The sequence below is a fragment of the Synchiropus splendidus genome, chromosome 6 (genome assembly GCF_027744825.2).
Source record: "Synchiropus splendidus isolate RoL2022-P1 chromosome 6, RoL_Sspl_1.0, whole genome shotgun sequence".
In the NCBI taxonomy this organism is placed as follows: domain Eukaryota; kingdom Metazoa; phylum Chordata; class Actinopteri; order Syngnathiformes; family Callionymidae; genus Synchiropus; species Synchiropus splendidus.
In genome coordinates, this window is record NC_071339.1 from 22045988 (window position 1) to 22067753 (window position 21766).

At 42.1% G+C, this 21766-nt stretch overlaps 1 protein-coding gene across 14 annotated transcripts in view; it reads left to right on the forward strand.

The window, feature by feature from the left end:
• The window catches only part of nav1b (neuron navigator 1b), a 55920-nt gene that overhangs the window by 17959 nt on the left and 16195 nt on the right, over positions 1 to 21766 (forward strand). For 11 of the 14 annotated variants that reach the window (XM_053867656.1, XM_053867657.1, XM_053867655.1 and 8 more), the window contains exons 4-6: positions 9879 to 9981; positions 11438 to 11785; positions 20999 to 21149. In XM_053867656.1, the coding sequence (XP_053723631.1) occupies positions 9879 to 9981; positions 11438 to 11785; positions 20999 to 21149 (602 nt within the window). Of the gene's footprint in view, positions 1 to 3681; positions 4646 to 9878; positions 9982 to 11437; positions 11786 to 20998; positions 21150 to 21766 lie in introns of those variants that run through there. The other 3 variants (XM_053867658.1, XM_053867660.1, XM_053867667.1) reach the window with 1 other exon arrangement.

The window sequence follows — 21766 nt, forward strand, 5'->3', positions numbered from 1 at the left end:
TTTTCCCCCTTGAAAACGTGCTCCTCTCTGAGCTCAAAACAAACATCATGATTTCATTACATTTTGATGTAAAAGCTTTTGTTCTGTGCTTAAATACGTCCCACAGTTCTCCACATCTGGAGCTCTTGATGTTTATGAATCCATTGTGTCATCGCTAAAAACCAGACGTGAACAGCTGAGCATCCAGAGACGTGAATAACAACCAGCTGCGCTCCGTCATGTCGTTCACTGAAAGACGTGCGATCAGATGGTCGGACTGACCGAGGATTCGCTCCAGATGGGAAAGTTACCAAGTGAACGATGCACTGCTCTCCCGGGATGAATTGTTTTTAACAATCCGAGCACTCTGTTCCATCGCCATGAAAGAGCTGCAGACAAGTTGTTAAAGGTTGTCAGGAAATTGTAAAAGGTGTTGTCAAACTGACTGCTGCGCTGCACGTTTTCAGCTGATTCATATTTGACACCTTGTCTTTAATTTGCTAAAGGCAAAGACAAGATTCTTAGAAAATGTTTGAAGTCACAGTTTTCAATAAGAATATTGACCGGAAAACAAACTAACCAGCAACTTAAACACCAGCTACGAGGACAATTTATACTATCAGTACATCTCATTGTGTGACACTCACTCAGTAATACTTTACAATGATTCATCACTGACTAATACACAGCAATACATGAATGTTACAATCTGGATTCAAGTACTTGAAAGTAGTCTCTGAATAGACAAAATGACTTCAAGTACAGAATATTTCATAAATACAATCAACTCAGCTATAGTAGGTAAATAATAAATGAAAAATAGGATTTATAATCTGTTTTTTTTTTTTCTTGAGACACTTTTTGTGAATGAAGTATCTTCATCAGCTATTCTGATCACACTTAAAGACATGTTAAGTGTATATAACGTAAAAGTCCTATGTGCTTTATTGGTGCACTTCTAATATATTGGACAACAATGAAAATAGGTAGTTACACCTTAATGCGAGCAACAGCTCATTCTTGTTTCCATCCTTTGCCTCATCCTTACAAAACCATCATCAAGGATCCAAAAAATAGCCACTGCTGAAGTTATGGGGCTGCTGTCTCCCTATTTGGCTGCAAACATTGACATCATCAGCAAAAAGTCTTGTCAGTCTTCACTCAGCATATTTCAAACCGACCTCCCCAGGACTGAGCTTTGAAATCCGGTCCTTGGAAACTCTTGGTAGCCTCCAAACCAGCCCCCACTGTGAACAAGTCTGACTCATGTGCTGAGAACCTGAGAAGACAACTCTGCTCTCTGTGTCCACTTTCCTTTAACAGGCATTTGTTTTCATAAACTGCAGCTTGCAACACATGCTGAGGTTTCCCCAAGTCGTGTGTTCGTTGTGAAACACCAGAATATGTTTGCTATCAATCTAACAGGCCGCTCAGATCCCTGGGACTTTTTTTTTGTAAATCTAAGATAAGGATTGAGAAAAAGATAAATACAGTGTTCAAGAGAAGGCCTTTTATGCTCATAGCTCAGACGACATGCCGGCTGCAGGAGGTGGTTTCTAAGGCTCAGCTTTGCGTGTGAGCACCACAGCACCTCATTCGAACCTCCCCAAACCTCCTCTGGGATGACTGGTCTATATAATCGCAGTCACATGTCTGCAAAAATATGCGTGGCTGGATTTTTAGCTTAATGTCATTATGTGTGCGCTTGAGAGTGAGAGAGAGCGTCTCACACTGTCACCAAGATATTTTCTAAGTGTGGTTTTGGGTGTGTTTCCTCCTCGCTTTGGCACGGCTCGCTGCTTACTCAGTGTGTTTAAGTGAAGTCAACAATTTGGCTAAAATCGTTTTTGGACTTTAAAGTAGAGCTATTTTTTTCAGTAGTCAGCGCACTACACTTTTTTTTAGTGCTGTACATCAGAGGGCGGCAGCACTGATTTCACCCTCTAAAATGCAGTTTTACAGCCACTTCAACACATGGAGTTAGCATTTGCCACTTGTTTGGATGTCATGATTTAGATCATGACACATATTGCTTTAGGTCACTTCAGGTTTCAAGTCAGTCAAGTCTTTACAGTTGCCCCTGCTTGACTTCTGGCTTTAGATCACTTGTAAGGGCATGTGAAAAATGATTGATTTTAAACTGTATGTATGTTAGCAATACACCTAAAGAGTTCATCTTAACCCTGTCATGGTCAAAGTATGGCCTGGGTGCCTCTCGTGGCCCTTAATTTGTTTAATATCAACCATAGTTTCAGTCATAATTCTTGCAGAGAATGGCACATAATACCCAACAATAAATTAGCACAATTAAAGTGATGTATAAGGCTTAAAATCACAGATATCTCAGTGACCTGTTTATGTCTTCAGTCCTGCAGTTGTTGCCATGGCATTAGAATGATCAATATATGTTGTCATGTAGGTTTTTCTATTGGCTGATGTTGGAATTGATCCCCTAACCTTCAGTACATTTTGTCATGACTGAACGTTGGTACTACTGCACAGAAAGAAAGGGATTTTTAGGCAAAAGGAGTGCCAGAGGTAGTCCAAAGGGCACAGGCAATGATAATGGAAAAAAAAAAGCTCCTGGATACAGACGCGGAGTGGGATCACTCCCAAGATTGAATCATTTCTTCCTGGTCCAAATTTCATCTATAACAAGTTATTTTGACCACAGACAGAGAGACTAACCTACAAACCAAGGCGGTTGGAAAAGCGGAGGTGATAATGTTTACTCAGGGTTGCGTGTTATTGTTCATTTCTTGCTTTTCTATTTTGACAACAGAGACACATAAATGTTTCATGTAGGTTGGTGGCAACATAGTAAAACCTAAGAACAAACAAGACTGCCCCTTTGACCTTGTTGTGGTGAGCACTGCAGTGTGTAGTTCAAATAAATGCTATGTTTGTCATAATATTTTTTGGCTCAACTGGAATCCAGGCATTAAATAAGCAAAATAATTTGTCAATTCAATTGCTCTTTGTGATGCTACTCTTATGTGAACGATAAATATCCTTGGTACATTGTCAATTTAATATGAATTGCCCCACCCCCCAAAAAAATGTTTTTCACTGTCTCAGTCTTTGTTTAATAGAAGTCTCCCAAAGGCTTTTGACCATATTTACTCTTAGAAAACTCCACGAAGGTTGTTGTGCGTGGGAATGCATGTAGAAAAAGTATTACCGAATTTGACAGGATATATTGCAATAAATCTGAAAATGCTAGAAAATCTACAGTATAAAGGATCGATAGTGGCTGCTTCAGTTCTTTCATTTTATGATTTGGACTTCATTCTTCACAGCGTTTAATTGCATGTCTACACTTGCGACTGGTTACACGTTAACGTCAATATGTTCACGCCGTTGCTATACTGATGATGTATTGTAGAGTGGAACCAACAGGGATCGCTGAAGGTGAGGCAGGGGGAGGGGAGAACAAAGGAATCGGCGGAGATGGTGGGAAAAACCGGTTCGCTAGCTTAGAAAGATGCTCGGTTTCCGTAGTCAGCAATGATTATACCTCTCTCTGCTCATGTTTTCTTCTGAGAGGGCAAAGCATCCTCAAATGCTGGAAAAAAGAAGGGGGGTGGCTGGGTGGGTGGATGATGGGAGGGAAGTCTGAGGCGAGGGAGAGGCAGCGGAGAGCACGGGGGGAGGAGGGAAGTCTGCCACCGCTGTCATTCTGCTGCTGCTGCGCCGTTCAGAGGCAGATTGGTGTGTTGAAGGGAGGAGAGAGGAAAAACGAAGGAAAAGGAGGACAGGAGAGAAAGGAGACAGCACTGCAACAGCTGCAGCAGCCGGTCAGGGGAGGAGAAGGACGAGGAAGCTGCTGCAGTGTGGTCTAGTTTTTCAGGCTTTTCTTTGGTTGAAGAGGAAAGACTGAGTAAGGAAGTCTTTTTTTTTTCCTCCTGCTGATGATTTCCTACGTGCCCTCATGCAGCCGGCATGCTTGCAAATAGCGTGAAAGGCAGAGAAGGAAATCTGAAGATGGAAAGGACAGACAGCACAAAGGCATACGGCCAAGGAGATGGCAAAGGAGTTGGCATGGCCGCGAAGAGACCCAAGTCTGGTGTGCCCCAAAGCACACAGAGAGGAGAGCTCAAGGTTTACCGGGCAGGAAGTTCTGAGGGCAGGATACCAGTGTCCTCCAACCTTCGCAAACAGAGGTCCATGACGAACCTGGCGGTTCTCACCGACGCCGAGAAGAAGTTGCACCTTTACGAGCCCAAGTGGTGCGACGACATGGCCAAACCTGGCGCCGGTCAGAACAGAACTGGCAAGCCAAAGGCTGCAGGGGGTGGCAGCAGTGCTGTAGGGGGTGCTCCACTTTCCAGAAACCTATCCAAGTCCGAACATTCACTGTTCCAGGGCAAGCCTAAGCCTTTTAGCCCTCTGGCTGCTCCCTCAGCTCTTGGCAAGCAGAGTCGCATCCCCCGTGCTCCCTTTGCGGAGGTGAAGCCTCTTAGCAAGGCACCTGAGGATGGGAAGTCTGACGACGAGATACTCTCCAGCAAGGCCAAGGCAAAGAAGCAAGGGGCCGGGGCTGGAGGGGAATCTGGAACTAAAGGCCAAGGGAAGGAAGGAGACAAACCCTTCTTAAAGGTGGATCCTGAGCTGGTGGTGACTGTGCTAGGTGACCTAGAGCAACTTCTGTTCAGTCAGATTTTAGGTGAGTGGAACGCTGCATGCTTACCAGGCTTCTTACTCAATTCTGATGCGTAAAACCAACGCCCCCTCGTGCAATGCCTTCTTAAAATCAGCAGCACGCCCCCTGTAATGCAGCCACCGGTCGAAACTGGCTCAGTGCTCGAAGCCCCCACATTCTCTTCATCATATATTTGTATTCTAATGTTTTCATTCCTCTCTTATTTGCTTCCTGCTTCTGTGTTTTGAGTGTTTGAAAGTCGATGGATGATGCGGTTGTGTTCCATTGTTCTCGCTCAGGTGTCTTGAGCGTGGTACCACTCACTCGCTAATGATCCCTCCTATCATAACATTACCGGCTCATTGCATGATCGAAGCCCGAGGGCCTGAGCGGGATTACGAGCAGACGGATCTCATTTCTGAAAGTCTTGTTTGCTGCAACATGTGCTGGTACACCCAAGGCTCTATTCGCAGGCCCACTCCAAAATGCATCTGAGGGAGGGAGAGAATGTTCCCTTTCACAATGTCAAATTGTCTCAATTTATTCTGAAACAAAGTGATGTGGGTCAGGTTTATTGATGCGATCATTATTTTCAAGAAGCACTGTTGAACACAGTCCAGTGTTTTTGAAATGATGATGATGTAAACTGACAACAGACGTCAAGGTACTTGCTAGGTTGACAATGTTCATTTTACAGTATGAATTTGTGGTTTCAACCAGTCACATGGAAATATGAGGAGAGAATTGTTCATCTCCTCGATCCACCTGGCTGCAGATCTGTTTAAAATAATCTGTAATGGCAAACTATTACTGACAAATGCCATTAAAATGAGAGACAGACAGTAATTTCAATGTATAATTAATACACCCCTTTGAACAGTAGTCTGTTTAATGTGTAGAAGTACTGTAGGTAGTGCATGTGTGTGTACTTTGTAGCACTGCCATTCCTACTTCATTCTTCATTCGATATCACTTGCATGTGGTAATTGTTGTGTGAATTGTTTTAACAATGTTATTTATTTAGAGTTGCGTATTGACCAGATGCGAGGGTTGGGGGCCTCACGTGGCCCTTTGGCTGTGTTTGTGTGGCCCCAGGTGGTCAGAGCAAAACTATTAGTATAGTATATTAGCAGATAAAAATATTTTTATTTGGCGAATCCTTGACAACAATATCTAATACAGTGGTTGTACTCGACCACAATCCGTTCCAGACGACCGTTCGAGAAGCGATTTGTTCGAAATCTGAATCGACGCACTTCATGTTTTCTTCAACTTTTCTTCGATGGCGTTTGAGATCTGGATTTTCGTTCGAAATCCGAAGCAAAAAAATCTCGAAATTTTTGCTCAAACTCGGATTTGTTCGAATTCCGGGACGTTCTAAAACCTAAGTATCACTGTATATCTAAAAAAATCTACAACAATATACAATGTCATTGTATAATTTCTTATTTTCTATTTGTTTTAAAATAGTTAAGTGAACTAATATTAAATTCAATACCATCCTTCTGTCTTTTGTCTTGACAGCCACTCAGAACAGTCACAGTATAATGTGTATAATGTGGCTATTTGAATTGTAATTGTCCACCTTTGGTATCAGCCGAGCTGGATGCGCTGTACATGTTAAAGCGTACACAATGAATCGCCTACTGCTACTGTAGCCAATGACAGTATGTGTCTGGGCAGTCACCTTCTGATGACAATGCAGTTTCGTGCTGGGGTTTTTGACATTTTCATTATGAAAATGATCCTTTATATTAATGTTTAAATTTATGTCATGGGAAATATGGCCTGGCTGCTGCTTGTTTGTGACTTCACGCTTTGCATTGTTCATGGTTGTCAGTATAGTACAGTCAACAAGGATTTCATTGTTTGTACCTTCCTGGATTGAAGCTGAGCGGATTGATACCAAAAGCAGAACAATAAGCGACTATTGAGTCCAGATATCCTCAGTTTCAGTTCACACGCGGAGCTACTGTTTTATTCGACATATGCTAATAACCTTTGGGAACTTGGTAAAATATTTAAAATACAGGAAAATGCCTTAAATATTGCCATAGTTTTGTTAGAAAATCAAATAACAGGATTTGTTTTGTGGTCATCATGAATTATTCAAGGTCACTTGAGATGAAAATCCCATTCAGGCAAGTGACAAAAAGGTCAAGTGTTTGTGCTTTGATTGGCAAAAATGACTCCAGCAACCTGGGTAAGGTTTATTGATTTGCAATGTGAATTGATCTTCAAGCTGTAGATAATAAGGATGGCTGAGCAACGTAATGATTTGTTTTCACAGTTAAGCATCAGTTTGGGATTATGACTGTAAATTCAGGTACATATACGTTTCCTTCTGCTGCCTGTTGGATCATGAGATTACCAGGATTGAAGTTTGGGAAATGATGGCGTGAACAAGCTGTTGTGACTTGACACACTGCCGTCATGCTTAACTTGACTAATTTATCTAACATGCTGTTTTCATTGCATGAGATTGGAGCGCTTGTCACAAAACTGGCCACCACAAATGAAGAATCTCCTTTGGGATGTTTACAAAAGGCTAAAGATCTGATCTCTCCCTTATCATGACCCATTTATCAATTTTTCTGTTTGGAATGACTAAACCTCAATCTTGCCGTACTAAAGTTCAACTTGCATGGAAAGATCCTGGATGGAGAAAGACAAAAGATCCGCTCAACCTTAGACAACCGCTGAATGTTCCTTTCGCCTTAACGATAAGTGATCGGTCATGCAAGTTCCCTGCAAATGTCACAGTCGCTCTGTGCTGCTGAAGGAATAAGGAAGACAAAAACAGGCCAAACTGTTGTCAGGGGAAACGGCTGATGCTCATGGTACTTTCATTTTATCTTTTTAAAATCAATGTGTTGCTTCCAATTGCAGGATTCTCTAGAATAGAAAATAAAGCTTTCAGACCAGTTTCATTTTGACCATTGTGCTTTGATAAATTTGTAGATTGACCCACACCCTGAATTTATTCAACAAAGACAACATCTTCCAAAAGTAGAAAATAAACACGAATACTGTAGTTTCAGCTTCTTTAACTTTTCTTTTCTTAGACTTAGACTAGAGCCGGGACACTCACTTGCTCAATTGAAGATTCAGAGCTGCTTCAATATTCAGGCAGGATTTTCCATCTGTAGAAATCACATGCATCATGCTTCACACAAACGATGAGTGTCATGACCTCAATAATTCATCAACTAAAATTTACATTAATTTGACTTAAAACATGATTTGGGGAAGAATTGAAAGTAAATTTTCTCTTTGGAAACAACAGAGTGATCTTGATGCCAAAAATTGGTGGCTTAAGACCCATCATCGCATATTAAGTCCAGTCGTACCAGCTGTGATAGCAGTAACAAAGCTGTCGCAAACGTTGCGCTCTGTTGACTTGTAAAAGCTTCTGAAGCAGGAGGAGTATTTTGCTGTTGTAATTTATGAATGGGACACACACAGAGATCAACGGGAATGAAATCATTTTAAGCTGATTCATCAAAGCTCATTCATCGGTCTGGTGTTATGCAACAGAGTAGAAGGGAGACACTTGTTCCTCCTCATCGACTGAAAAATGTTGTCTTTCATGATTTACCAGTAAGCTTAAACACAGTTATCACCAAGAAGTTCAGGTTTTACCGTTTGGATTTTCTGGAGTTCACCTGTGCACATTGTACTTTTGTGAATATACCACGATCCAGATAACATAATACTGTTTCTAGGTGAGCAATTAGATTTCCTGTGGATCCCCATCTTAGTCTGGTGCAAGACCGGCCATAAGATATTCCAGTGAAAAATATGAAAAAACTAATTTATTTATTATTTATCTTACCATCATTTATACTGTGCAACAGTATTACACAGTATAGATAAAGATACTGTCACCATTCATATCATAATTTTACATGAAGCTTTAATTTTGTTGATATAACTCAATAAATACAATTAAAAACAATTTGTTATTATATATGTTATTATAATATGTTATTATAATTATGTTATTATAATTATTATTTTTTGTTTGTTTTATTTTTTTACCTTTGAAAATCACTGAGTGCCGGGGACAAGAAAGTGTCGAATATAAAGAACAACTAAAAAAAGCATATTTTAAAAGTTAAATGAAAAACAAATACACATAAAAGAAAAATAATGTTGTGTAACAAAGTACTCTCATTTGCATTTTGACACTGACCTTATGACGGCAACATATATATATATATATATATATATATACGTACCCCTGAGCCGCACTTTGCTGATGTCCGCTGTAGACTCTGGATCTGGTTTGACATCCTACACAACATGAAGCTATAGAAGTCAGCTAGCAGTTAAATTTGATTTGATTATTTTCATCATCATTCACACTTGCTCTTAATCTGACTCCTCATCTGCCTCTGATGGATGAGCTGATCCCTAATGGCTTGTTAATAACTCATCCTGCTTTACACAGTTCGAGGAAGTCATCGGTGTCCTGAGTGTTGCCCGACATCTTCATCTCAGACTTGGCTCAGAGGAAGGAAGAAGTTGATGTTATCTGCAATGTGTCTTCTGCCGACGAGCCTGAGCGAACCTAAACTGTGCAATCCTTTCATAAGCAGTGGACGTTGTACAAAGACAAAGATACTTTTGAAGAATTGTACATCATCCTTTGGAATGAGGCCTATTAAACCTGTGGTTCTGCAGCAAGAATATAAATTAGTTAGTACGGCTTTCAAAGCATCGCTGCAGTCAACGCACCACTAACTTTGATGTTCAAGTTTTTATTAAAGTGTTAGCTGTAAGTTTAACATCCAGCATTCATTGCAGAACTGCACTCCACAGCGCACTTTGCTAGAAGAATAATTTGTGTGTCTACTCCAACTTTTGTTTTAAAATGTTGGCCTTTAATGCGTTGTGTTTTGAGGGTGTCAACATCTCAGCTCATGTGGGGGATTTCATGCCTCCCCCATACCGAGCCTGGTGTATGATGTCAGCAAAACAGAACGACTCGGTGTCATTCCTCATGCCGGCCAGTGAGGAGGGGGATGTACTCCGAATCCCCTGAGGCAAAATATGTCTGCCTAATGATGTGAACACTGGTGATCCCACCAGAAAACACCTGCCACATCTGTCCACACTCTTCACTCACACAAGATTGAATTTGTGCATGATCAACAATAAATATACAATATGCAATATACATAATCTTTCTGCTAAAACAAGCGCATCACATTGAATAATTGAGAACGTCTTGTCTTGCATGGCTGACCCCCAGACCCGGAGTCGCAGAGGAAACGCACCGTGCAGAATGTCCTTGACCTTCGCCAGAATTTGGAGGATACGATGTCGAGTCTGCGGGGCTCACAGCTGAGCCATAGGTGGGTGCATTTTCACATTGTTCACATGAGAGTCGGTTCCCCTTTGGCTCACTTCAAGTGTTTTCCTGATGAAATCATAAAACGGAAAACGTGAGAGTCATGTTGACAAGAAACAGATAGTGTTTGGGAAGAATCCGTCACTACAATCACGTGCGAAGAGTTTTCTTTGGCCGCTGCATGGGTTCCCACCTGGTGAACATCTGGCTTTGATGTTTCTTAAATCGCCTCGCAGCCATGATGTTGTTCCAGGAATCTGAGGAGGAAATGTATTTGTTGTAACAACCACGTCTGATCCAAACTGCTGCAAACGTTTGGCTCGGAAATAACCTCTTTTAGCATTTCAGTTAGCACAGTGGCACTAATCCACTGAGCTCAAGAACCTGGAGTGTAAGTTTTTACCCAGTAAGTAGGTCATCTCCATAATAAAACATAAATCTTAAGACATAGTTTTCATGCATAATGATATATCTCAATATAGCTGTGTAAAACGCTCTATCTTTGACTCGGCTGTGCATGTCGGCAACTCTCCCACCCAGAGCCGAAGCACTCACTCTCAGTAATTGTTCTTGTAGGTGTAGATTTTCTTTACAAAACAATTTGTTGTAAATTTTGCCTCATGTTTTAACTTTTGATTGATTGATTCAAGTACAATTTGATCATAATAGCAGTGAACCAAATTTGTTTTGTGATTAATCACAATTTTTTTGGAACTGCATTCCAGTGTTCCATCACAATGATCTTGTTATTTTGTGAGATAAGATATTGTCTTGCTATGAGGCGGAGGCACTAACCACTACATTACAGTGCTACCTTGATTTTTATGTATTTATTTATTTTATATATGTACATGTAAGAAGACTTGGCCAACCAAGTTATGGTTGCTGGAAAAGGTGATAAGCAGTCACTGTTAAAAGTCATGGTTTCTGAGAAGTCTTTCCGTCAGCCACTGAATTGATAAATTATCCATCAAGCCTCCAGAAAAACACTGACCTTGGTTCTGCAATATTCATCCAGTCGGCTGAAAGATGGAGTTATGTCATCTCCAGACTTCCAGCCATGTGGACCTCTCAGTTGTGACCCTGACCCACTTTCACCTCCGTTGACTTTTGTAGACTGCAATACATTCATTGGAAAGTACTGGTCATATGTAGTTCCATTTTGATAATTACAATATAATAGAAATACTCAGGGAACCCACAGTTGTTGAACACAACACCGGTTTCTTCATTTTGTTTTAGGCTGTTCAATCTGTGACGAGCTTGAGATAGCATTTGGTTCCACACTGCTGCGGATTCTTCTGCTGTCACTGTTGTTGTCGATTGCTTCATTTTGTATTTGTGGAAAAGCACAATCACACTTCATATCCTGCTGTCGGAATTGTATGATATGTCTACCCAGAGGTAACTATGTATTTTAAAATTCTTTCTAATGTGGGCGACACTTGTCTCTCCCTTAGCTGCCTGGAGAGCAGCAACGTGGGCTACGACAGCGATGAAACTAACGCCCGCAGCATCTCCAGCCTCTCCAACCGCTCTTCTCCTCTCTCCTGGCGCCACGGTCAGTCCAGCCCACGCCTCCAGGCTGGTGACGCCCCATCCTCTGCCGGTGGGTACCAGGAATCCAAGAGCGGCTCCCAGTACACCGCCCACACCATGCCGGCCCGCTGCTCCAGTCGCCTCAGCAGCACTTCTCGTATTGAGCTCATCGAAGGACTGGACGTGGACACGGATCTGAAGTCTGGATACCTGAGCGACACAGACCTCGGAAAGAGCCTCCCGGATGACGAGGCCGACCTGGCAAATGGGTATGTAGCATAAAATAGTGGTAAACTGTCATACAATGGCAAATATCTGGACTAAATTCTCCTTATTTTTGTTAAATTATTTTGTGATATGGACACTCAAAAATAATGTAGTAGTATAATGTTTGCATCATGAGGGTCACACTACTTAGACCGCACCTGTTAAGGAATTAAATAACTACAAACATGCCCACAGACAATCCTCATTAAACTTACATATCACTCTCTTTGAATTGCTTTCTGCTCCAATATGTTGTCTATTTTTTTTTGCCTCATACGTTCAAAAAAACACAACACATGATTCAGCTCCTTTCCTCTGTTGGTATTTGGCAGCTTCCATCAGGACACTGTGGATAGTCTGTCATCCGAGTGTGTCACAACACTTTTAAAGGGCTTTTCTCGCTCTTTGTGACTCAATTTGTATTTAGCCGTGTCAATAGGGAGTGAAGTGAAACCCGCTGCTCCTCTACTGAGGTGTAAACACAGTCTACTTTCTTCTTCTCTGGCTCTGGAAATACAACTTTGACAGTCTCATCATGTTTTTTCCTTGCTGTTTCCAGTCATCTGAGCTTCTTTTATTTCTTGCTTGATGCCTGCGTGGGTGACTTCAGTCAGGACAGTCCGCTTCCCTCCCAGTCTAAAAACAGAGATCCACTCCAATGGTTGGCTCTCTGGTGCGTGTTTGGTTTTGGAGTGACGGCTACTGCTGTGAAAGCGATGAGCAGATGTTTCTTTTGCAACACATCAGTTGCATCTGTCGTGACTTAGCAGTAATGAACAAAAACACAAAGAGAAGTGTAATGAAAATGTATTCGAAGAAAAAGATTTTTTTAGAGAAAGAGAAACTTCATTATGTTAATGCGACTCAAATTTAAAAGCATCTACAGATACAGATATTATATTATTGTGGTGCATCTGTATATGGCTGTATGTGTACTGTACAGTGAGTTGGTGTTGGCAGGTTCAAATCCAGCTTGGCGTCTTTCAGATCGTGTGGAGACTTTTCTCCTTCTTGTTCTTGGGTTTCCTCCAGGCACTCGTGTTTCCCTCCACATTTATTCAATGATGACAGTAAATTGTCTGTACGTGGTGTCCAAAAAATGGATGAATATATTTTGGCTTAGAGTTGCACCAATGCATGTAGCAGGGACGTCAGCATGTGACTTGTCTCACACTCCCTCTGATCACATCGATGAGTGTCTTCACCTAATTCTCTCTCCCAAGGTGACAGCTGACAGCCAGAGTCAGAGGTAGGGAGGGAAAATCCAGGACAGTTCTCCAGTGAGGTTCAGCAGCTTTATCAGTCACACACACACACACACACACACAGAGGGATTTCAACAGCACTGCTGCCTCTCAACTCCTGATCATAATACACCCACATTTAATATGAGGCTAATAATGGAATCACTTTAGTGATGAGGAGGAATTCTCAATTGCATTCTTCATATAATCCAGATTTAACGATAATAAACAAACATGTTTTATGTCCGACAGATTCCAAAAGAAATGCTATTTCAATTTTTTGAATATTTTAAAATACAACTGACATTTCACTCTGATCTGTAAAACACTGTACAGTGCAAAATTCTACATAGTTTTTAAAAAGATCTGTAACATTCAAAGAGAAAATATTTCATGAAAAATACATTTATTTTACATAAAATAGATTAGAATACATGGCCTTTAATCGTACAGGATGGCTTGAAATGAATATGGTATTAGACTTCTTTTACATGATTTTGTTTAATAAAAAATAACTCTGATTTGGTGAATATTTATATTCAAGCCACATAGCTGCTTCATCGTAACTGATATATACGGTGAATCTGCTGTGCCACATTACCATATTCTAACTGTACGTTCTACGTTCTGTCACACAGTCACAGTCTGGCTTACTGTGAGCCATTAGCTACCAGCTCTTTAAAATAGATCAGGCTCTTCCTGCGTAACCATGGAAACCAGCGAGGAAACGGCTCCAAACCCTGTCGCGCATTCTCCTCCTCGTGTTGTCTCTGAATTTCTCTTGATGGTAATGAGTGAAAGAGCGAAGGCCTTTTGTTGCCTGTTTATACTCTGATGGAGGAATATTCTGTGTCAGCTTTTGCATGATGTCGTGGAGCATGTGCAGCCGCACCTGTGTAATGGCTATTGATTTTCACACAGCAGCCAAATGTGTAAACATGCTAGTTAGGTAGTCACTGCTGCTGTGTCAATAAGCTGATATCTCACAGGCAGAACAGAGGAGAGAAATGATGCTTTTTAAATCCTCACAACCATTCAGTAATATACAGGTTCATTTTTATCAATTCAACTTCTACTATTACTACCTCTAATAATAATAGTAGTAATAACAATGAAGCTTTTTTTTCGAAGACATTAGCTAAGAACGGAAGTTTGGAGATTGGTCCTGTATTGGAATCGTTGGTGTCAAGATTGTGTGTCTTGAGGAGAGCTTGTATTCTTCCATGTTAAAAGGCTGGTCTTTTAAGAGTCGAGTGGGATGGATGGATTCATATGGGAGACTGTGCTGGTTATATGAGTCAGTGAAATGGTTCTGAAGGCAGTAAAGTAGGTGGAGATGGTGTGGTAGTGAGGGGGGGTAATCTGTCGTCCAATCTTGATGAATGAACGAATATTTATTTCATTCTCCACTAATAGATTAAAAATGTGTTACATTTCATTACATTACCTCTCTTGAAAATCCTCAAATGTTGTTTCGGCTTTTCATTTCCTTCATGTACATTTGTCTCAGCGTGGTTCTGGCATATGGTTGGTGGAAGTCCCCTCTTCTCCTCTGCTCCTCCAAATCAGGGGTTAGTTCAAACAGTCTTTGTAGGTGATCTGCAGTCCATTTCTGGCTCTTAAACATGACCAACAGTGTTTATCTCTCTCCTGGGTCAGGTAATTTCCTGCTTTAGTAAACAGTGGATTCATATTGTGACCTTGTTGACAAAAAAAGAGGCTTTATCACAGAGTTCTGTGGACTGATCTCTGAAAAGCTGAAGAGTACCGTATGTTGTTTTGGAGTTGATGACCTGGAGAAGTACACTAGGGTTGGAACTGGAGTAGTAAATTCTTCTGGCTTCCTGAACAGCCAGTTGGTAGTTTTTAAAGCCCCCCCCCCATTTTCTGTCAGTTTTATGACGAAGGGTGTGGCCCCCCTTTTATCCTTCCATTAGCCCACCTCCAGCCCGGATGGGCCCAACGTGGGCTTTAACCCAACCGGGGCGCTCCCACCCCATTTAAACAGTATTTGCTGCTTGTGTTTTTCAGCCAGTGTGACTTTCTAGACTAGATTACATCGACTCTGCATGTGCCGCTGTTTTTTAGGTCAAAATTGGACCTGTCTGCTCTTAAAGTCTGTAATAACACGTTGTCCAAATATTGTCAGAGACTGAATTTGCCACCTTCAGATAATTTCGGTTTCTAAAAGCAGAGCTAGAATTACTGTGCGGTTATGGTCTTCGCACCCGAGTGAGTTTTTAATCACATGATATTGCCCCGTCGCTGGCCAGGAATATTGTTAAGGACTGCAGTTGTAATCACATAATCTTGCTGGTTGGTTTTTCCGTCTCTGTGAATGAAGTTTTTAACCTCTTTTCCAGTCACTTACGGTTGGGCCTCTGCAGAAACTCAAAGTGAGCGTATAGGCGAGAGCTGCTTAACCCTGAAAGTGACACCAGATCAGAGGTTGTCTGTACTGTTTAATTTGTACTCCACCATAAAATAATGTGTTTTCTGAGGGAAGAGTTAAAATATGTTGCGTGTCGACGCTCCCGCCGCTGGATTGTGTCCTTAGACAGTAACACCGCCAGCATTGCGGTGCTGAGGGAGCGATTGGTTGAGCAGCAGCAGCAGCGGGATCACACCTCCTGATCATGCGGCAACATGGCTGAGGATGTGCTGCCATGGCAACCATCCTCCACTGACCCAGTGATGCCGCTTAGTGTGTCAGTGTGTGATAGCTGCTGAATGAATGTGCGCTGGGAGACAGATAGAGACAGAAGGATGGAGGAGGAAAGACAAACGGCAAACTTGTCTTTATTAGATTGTCACTAAAGGGTGTTGTGGTGATTGTAAGGGAAGCTGTGTCAACATTCATCTTGCTTTTCTTGTGGGCTGCCGGCTTGTTTAGAAGCAGGGTAGACTCTCGTTCAAGAATCCAAACTAAATATGTAAATGCATATGGTATAATTAGAGAGCTAAAGAACAAAGCAATGCAAAAAAATGAAGGTATGAAATCATCAACACAGAGAGTTAAACATAGCATATTATTTATGTTATGTTTACACAAGATTTGACATCCGATTTCTGCTCTATTGCTCAATCGCCTTTGTTGACCACAACCCTGCGTCATGTGAATAATGGACCATTACACCAGAACCCCAGGGAGAATGAATCATCCCAGGATTGCGATTCTTGGTGTGAGGTCTTGTCACTGCTCAGTGTCACAACTCCACCGTACATGTGCCTCATTTATTTCATGCTGATCTTTAAGTAAATGAGTATAGTCAGGTCATCCTCAAGTAAGAGAATTAGTTCTAGTCGACTCAGATGACTTCACTCACTGCTCTTCTATCAGAGAGCCAGAGAGACTGGTAGTCTGAGGTCTACATCAGCTGAGTTGCGGGCTTGATCCGTGCCAGGAAATGGAGACTGTGTGTTCATTTTCCAGTCCAATAATCAGTCAACGGCCCTTTTTTTCCTCAGCGTCTCTGCTGAAACGGGACGCCTGTTTCCAGACGTACAGTACTTGCTGATGCAACCAACATCCATTAAGGCAAGAACACTCTTGCTTGGAGGGAGGACTCGGCTGAGCAAAGGCAAGGGTGCATCTCAGTCATCCATCCTTGAGCACAGATCCTTTTATTGTATATGCAGAGAAGACATATACCCTCTTCTAAATGTCAACTGGTCTTGTTCTCTTTTTAAATATCAAGCAATGCCCCCGCTCTTTCACCTTCACCCGAAGCTAGTCGAATCGCTACCGTATCGCTCCTCCTGCTGGTATTACGACGTAATTACAACCAATAATATTAACTGGAATTTTGACAAATTCTTGTGTCGCAGCAGTTAAAATTCAACATTATGATGAATATGTATCATCATATTATATTACGAACAATTTGTACTATTTACTTTTTAAAATAATTTATTATTATTGTGATTTCCTACTTAAAGAGACATTTACATTTTATTATAATTCTATGTTACCATGCAGATTGGCATACTATATCCTATTTTTTTCCTCTTTCACTTACTTGTCCACAATTGTGTAAATTCATCTAACTACTAACAATTATGTCTTCGATTGTTATGTAGTATTTTCTGAGTGAACATTCACAGAACTAGTGTCAGGATCTCAGATCTTCCCTTTCAAAGCGAACATAGAAAATGATAAGTTGGTTTTTGTTTATGTTTCCTTGCTCCCCCACAGCAGTGGGGAGGTTTGCGTAGCTATCAACTAAGATACAGAAACTATTTAGTTTTGTATCCATTCCAAGTAACATTAGCTTAATAAGTATGGACTTGTTTGGGAACAGATAAACAAATGTGCTGCTACGCCTGTCTTTGGTGGGTCGGTATGCTGATTTAAGATTCTGAAACATGGAGACACAACACCCTGAGAGCAGTTTGCAGATTACACCAAAGATATGTGGAGGAATGTCTCCATGTGGGCCCACGCCAGGGTGGTGTCTAGTTCTCTGTGTGAAACCTGGCGGGCCGTGCAGACCTTTGCCTCCTGGACTGGTCATTTAGCAGAAGTCTGGTGAGATCATCACCGCGTGGTTGTTGCTTTAATGACAGGGGGGGCATCTTTTCCCCTGGTCTGACTGGAGGTCCTTGAATCACCACTGGATTTGTGGTCAGGCTAAATCCAGCCTTACCTTAGAGCCCTTTCCAGAAAGACTCCAAAAGTTATAACAAGGATGGAACATATTTTTAAGCGCCATTATCCCATAATAAATGAATGTAATGGTGCTTTTATAGCACGTGGAGGCTGTTCTTTTCCTGATGATCAACACATTGACAGTTCCATCAGTTTGCTTTCGTTAGATGGAGAGTTTAAGTAACTGTTGTAACAATCTGGGCCTGTTTACTGTGGCTGCTGCCCCTACTGTCCCACTTATCGTAGAAGCAGAAGAAATGGATGGACGAGTCACTGGCAACTTCGATCACGTTGCATAGTAAATGAGAAAGTAAAATAAAACTACGCTGTAGTTTCCTAGACATTGTTTCCTTTTCAAACACCATGTTCACTCGTTCGTCAATACATGGTACAAGGACCCAACGCATTGGCCGCAGCCCCCTCACCGCACCGCGGGCATCGATCACCTCGGAGAGTCGGCGTGTCTCTGGTTCCCTCTCTCCCTCTCTCTCTCTGGTTTCGTCATCTTCCCCCTGAGCTGAGGGGGAGTTACCCAGCAGCGGACCGATTACTTCTCCAAAGAATGGGAAAAGGGGATTAGAGGACAGCGAGTGGGTCGAGTTCTTTCACCTATTTAGTTTCGCATCTCCGTCCTTCATGAGCGGCCGCTTGTTGACGAGGGCAGCGCCGTCAGTGCGGTCACCGCCACTGGCCGAACGGAGTGTATTCCTGCCGACAAGGTAACGATGTTTCCTGCGCATCAGCAAACTAGTTACTGACAATTACTGCCTTCTTCTGCATGCGAAATATACTCACTGACTTGATATATCAGAGGAGCCATAGATAACGCCTAGATGATGTAGTGAATGGAATTACTGTCCGTTTATTTATCCATTTTCAATATGTTGCAGCATCGCCCTCCCGTGCTCTGCAGAAACTATAAAAAGTTCTGTGACTGTCATAAATTACGGTGCCCGCATTTTTACTTTTGGATTCTTAACTGTTGAATAAAGTCACTTCTTTTTAACATCTGACTAGAGGACACTGCGGTGCCTCTCGTGCCTGCGGCGCCACGCTCTCCCTCGGAGACATTCTGCCCGTGTAACGCATGAATTCACCGAAAGTACTGGTGGTAAAAAGGTGATTTGTCATTCTGCTGCGTGCCAAGTTCATTTTCTATTAGTGGGTGTGGAAGTTTGCCAGTCACGCAGCCGCATTTCTCAGATGAACCACCGGTTCAGCCTTTCTTACGTGCGCTGCACATGCATACCACACTAATAAATGGGACCACAAATCAGAAATTTGGGACTTGTGCCCCTGAAAAGAAGTTCCACTCCACTCCATGCATGTTACTGGTGCACTTCCTCCTGCACCAGTCTGGAATTCTTCCCAGAAAACGGACAGCTAAACTACTAACACAACAGTGCACAGGCTTCTGTCTCTTCTTAAATGTGGATCCCAGGGGGCTTTTTCATGGCCCCTCTGTGGCCCCTGACAGAGGTGGTATTGTTGGACTTCGTAGATATCATCTGTGCTCTGCAAATCATCTTTCTTTCTTTTTTTGTTTTTGTCGTCGACTCCAAAATATTTTTTTCACTTGGATTCTCTTGGTTGTCTGTCTGTGGCAGCTGATCCTCCAGAATGTTTTCAATTTTGTGCTGCTTGGGACTGTTGTGAAGTCCCAGCACAACCCTCTTCCCGTTTTACAACTAATGCCAAGCTCAGTTCTCAATGAGCGTGGGGCATTTTAACTCCCTGTATTTTTCTTTGGATTTAAATTTTACTGGCTTCGACTAATTGCAGGCTCTTGACCCGCAGAAGAGCCTTTCCAGCTTCACATGGGAGACAAAAGAGAGGAGACGGAGCTGACGTCATCCACTCCTTAAGCACACACTTCAATTGACACAGTTTTTGTGTAAAATAGTTCTACAGTTGTATGTACAACATACAATTGTGTACAATTAGCATCATTAAAATCCCGATGAAACAAACCATAACTAATCAAACTGTACTGACAACTGAGTAGCAATGTCCATAATAGAAATTAAATCTTTTTTCGTTTTCCAATTACGACACAAATCCATCCATTTTTCTCTGGTTGTCTGTGCATGGGTCGTGGGGGCAGCAGATTGAGTTAAGACACCCAGCCTTCTCTCTACCCTGGGAACCTCCTTCAGCACTGTTGGTGGAATTCTCTTGTTGTTGAACTGAAATGCATAATCTTTTCAGCATGTATATGGTCTGACCTGGGGTCTCCCACTGCTGCCCTGAAGCTCTGCCTCGATGAGGAGGAGCGGCGGTTGTGTTATGAGTCTCTGTGAGATGAGGCTTGTGATCATAAGTTAGCCACAAAGTCAATTCATTTAGTTAAAAGTAGTGCAATTTGAATTACTTGCATGTTGTGGACTTTTAGACAAGATGTCTATGTATATGTTCTTTATGAATCCAACACTATAGTTGTCTGGGTGATGGTGTGAGTCTTGACAGGACTGAGTAAATAGAAGAAAAAAAACAATCAAAACTTTCTTTCATTGACTTCTTCTGGGAGATACGGCTGCATTTGCAACCTCACGTTCCAGATTCACTGTCCTGACTTTGCAGCTGAATGCCTGTGAGCTTCTGATATGAACAGCACCCTATTTCTCTAGAGATAAGAGGCTGACCTTCAGAAGTTTGGCGGGGGGACAGTGAAGAGAGGTTTCTGTACTTCTCACGTCCAGCTTTTGCACTGCCTATGTCTTTGATGGGGAGATTATACAATATGGGCACAATCTATGGAGTATATTCTAAAAAAGGGACCAGGATTTTAGGAAGTATTCCTTCCACTTACTGACTCTCTTGACCATGGTTTGCTTCAGTGTAATGTTGCGTATCTTTGAACTCAGCCCGCCTCACGTGAAGCCACCGTATTTCAGCTTCTGTTTCAGAGTGAGTCTGCTGATTCTTGGCTAGGTTTAGGAGTGTCTTACTCAGATGTCCTCTTTACACAGCTTCCTGAAACTATACCATGGACTGTGATGGTTGGCCTTTAAGCTACATTCAATTATTAAATACCTTCTCCCTGAAAAAAAATGGTCTTGACCTATTTAGGTTTTAATTTTATTTTAAATTTTAATCAGAAATGATGGATGGATGAAAAAGGTCTTTCCGGAGTCCATCTAAACATGCAGCAGCTGTCGTGATATTGGAATCACCTGCTCGCTTGAGCGTGTGGCCACCGCAGGAGACGGCGTTCAAGAGACAGATGGATCCTCTGGTCCCCGCCTGGCTCCACTGCTCTCCCACAAGAGACTGTTGCTGATGTCAAGACAGTGTTTCACTGACCGAAATATTGTGTACTTCAGATGGGACGAGAGCAGCTCCATCAGCAGTGGACTCAGCGATGGAGACGGCGACGGTTCCGAGAACATCAGCTCGGAGGAGTTCAACCCCAGCTCGTCGCTCAACTCTCTGCCGAGCACGCCGCTAGGATCCAGACGCAGCTCCTCCATTATGGTGAGCCCGCGAAACTGCGCCGCAACATTTTCCTTTCTTGTGTTTGATTTCAAAAGCAGAGCTGCCGTTTGTAGCCGTGACCTCAAACATTTCCGAGACTTTTTGTTTTAATCATTCTGTGGTGGCATACTGACCTCAACATGGTTGTATAAGCACAACAAAGACCAAAACCAAATCTCTTTTCAGTCCCTCTAAAGTTATAGGACTCTAGGAAAGTGTGAATTATTTTCTCCTTTTCTTCATAAATTTAGTAATTGATACCACGTTGCCAAATGCTCAGTGAGAGAAAACGAACACTGCTGCTCCTGAATGAGCCATCTGTCTCTCTGTGTCACATTAACATTGTGCCAGAGAACCAGCATGACCAGTTTAGTCCTAAGAACCATCTCCTCAATTCACCACATGACTCTTCTCTCGCCTACAATCAACTGTACAGGCTGCAGCGACGCATTTAGCACTCAAGTGTATGTACTGTACTTCATGGCCACGATCCTCCTCTGTGTTAAGTAAGTAGGAGTCTGACATCTGCGTGTTATTTCTGCTTTTCTGCATCAGTTTTTACAGTCAGTGAGAGAGAGAGAGAGATTGCAGAGATGAGCAGAATAATTATCATTGCT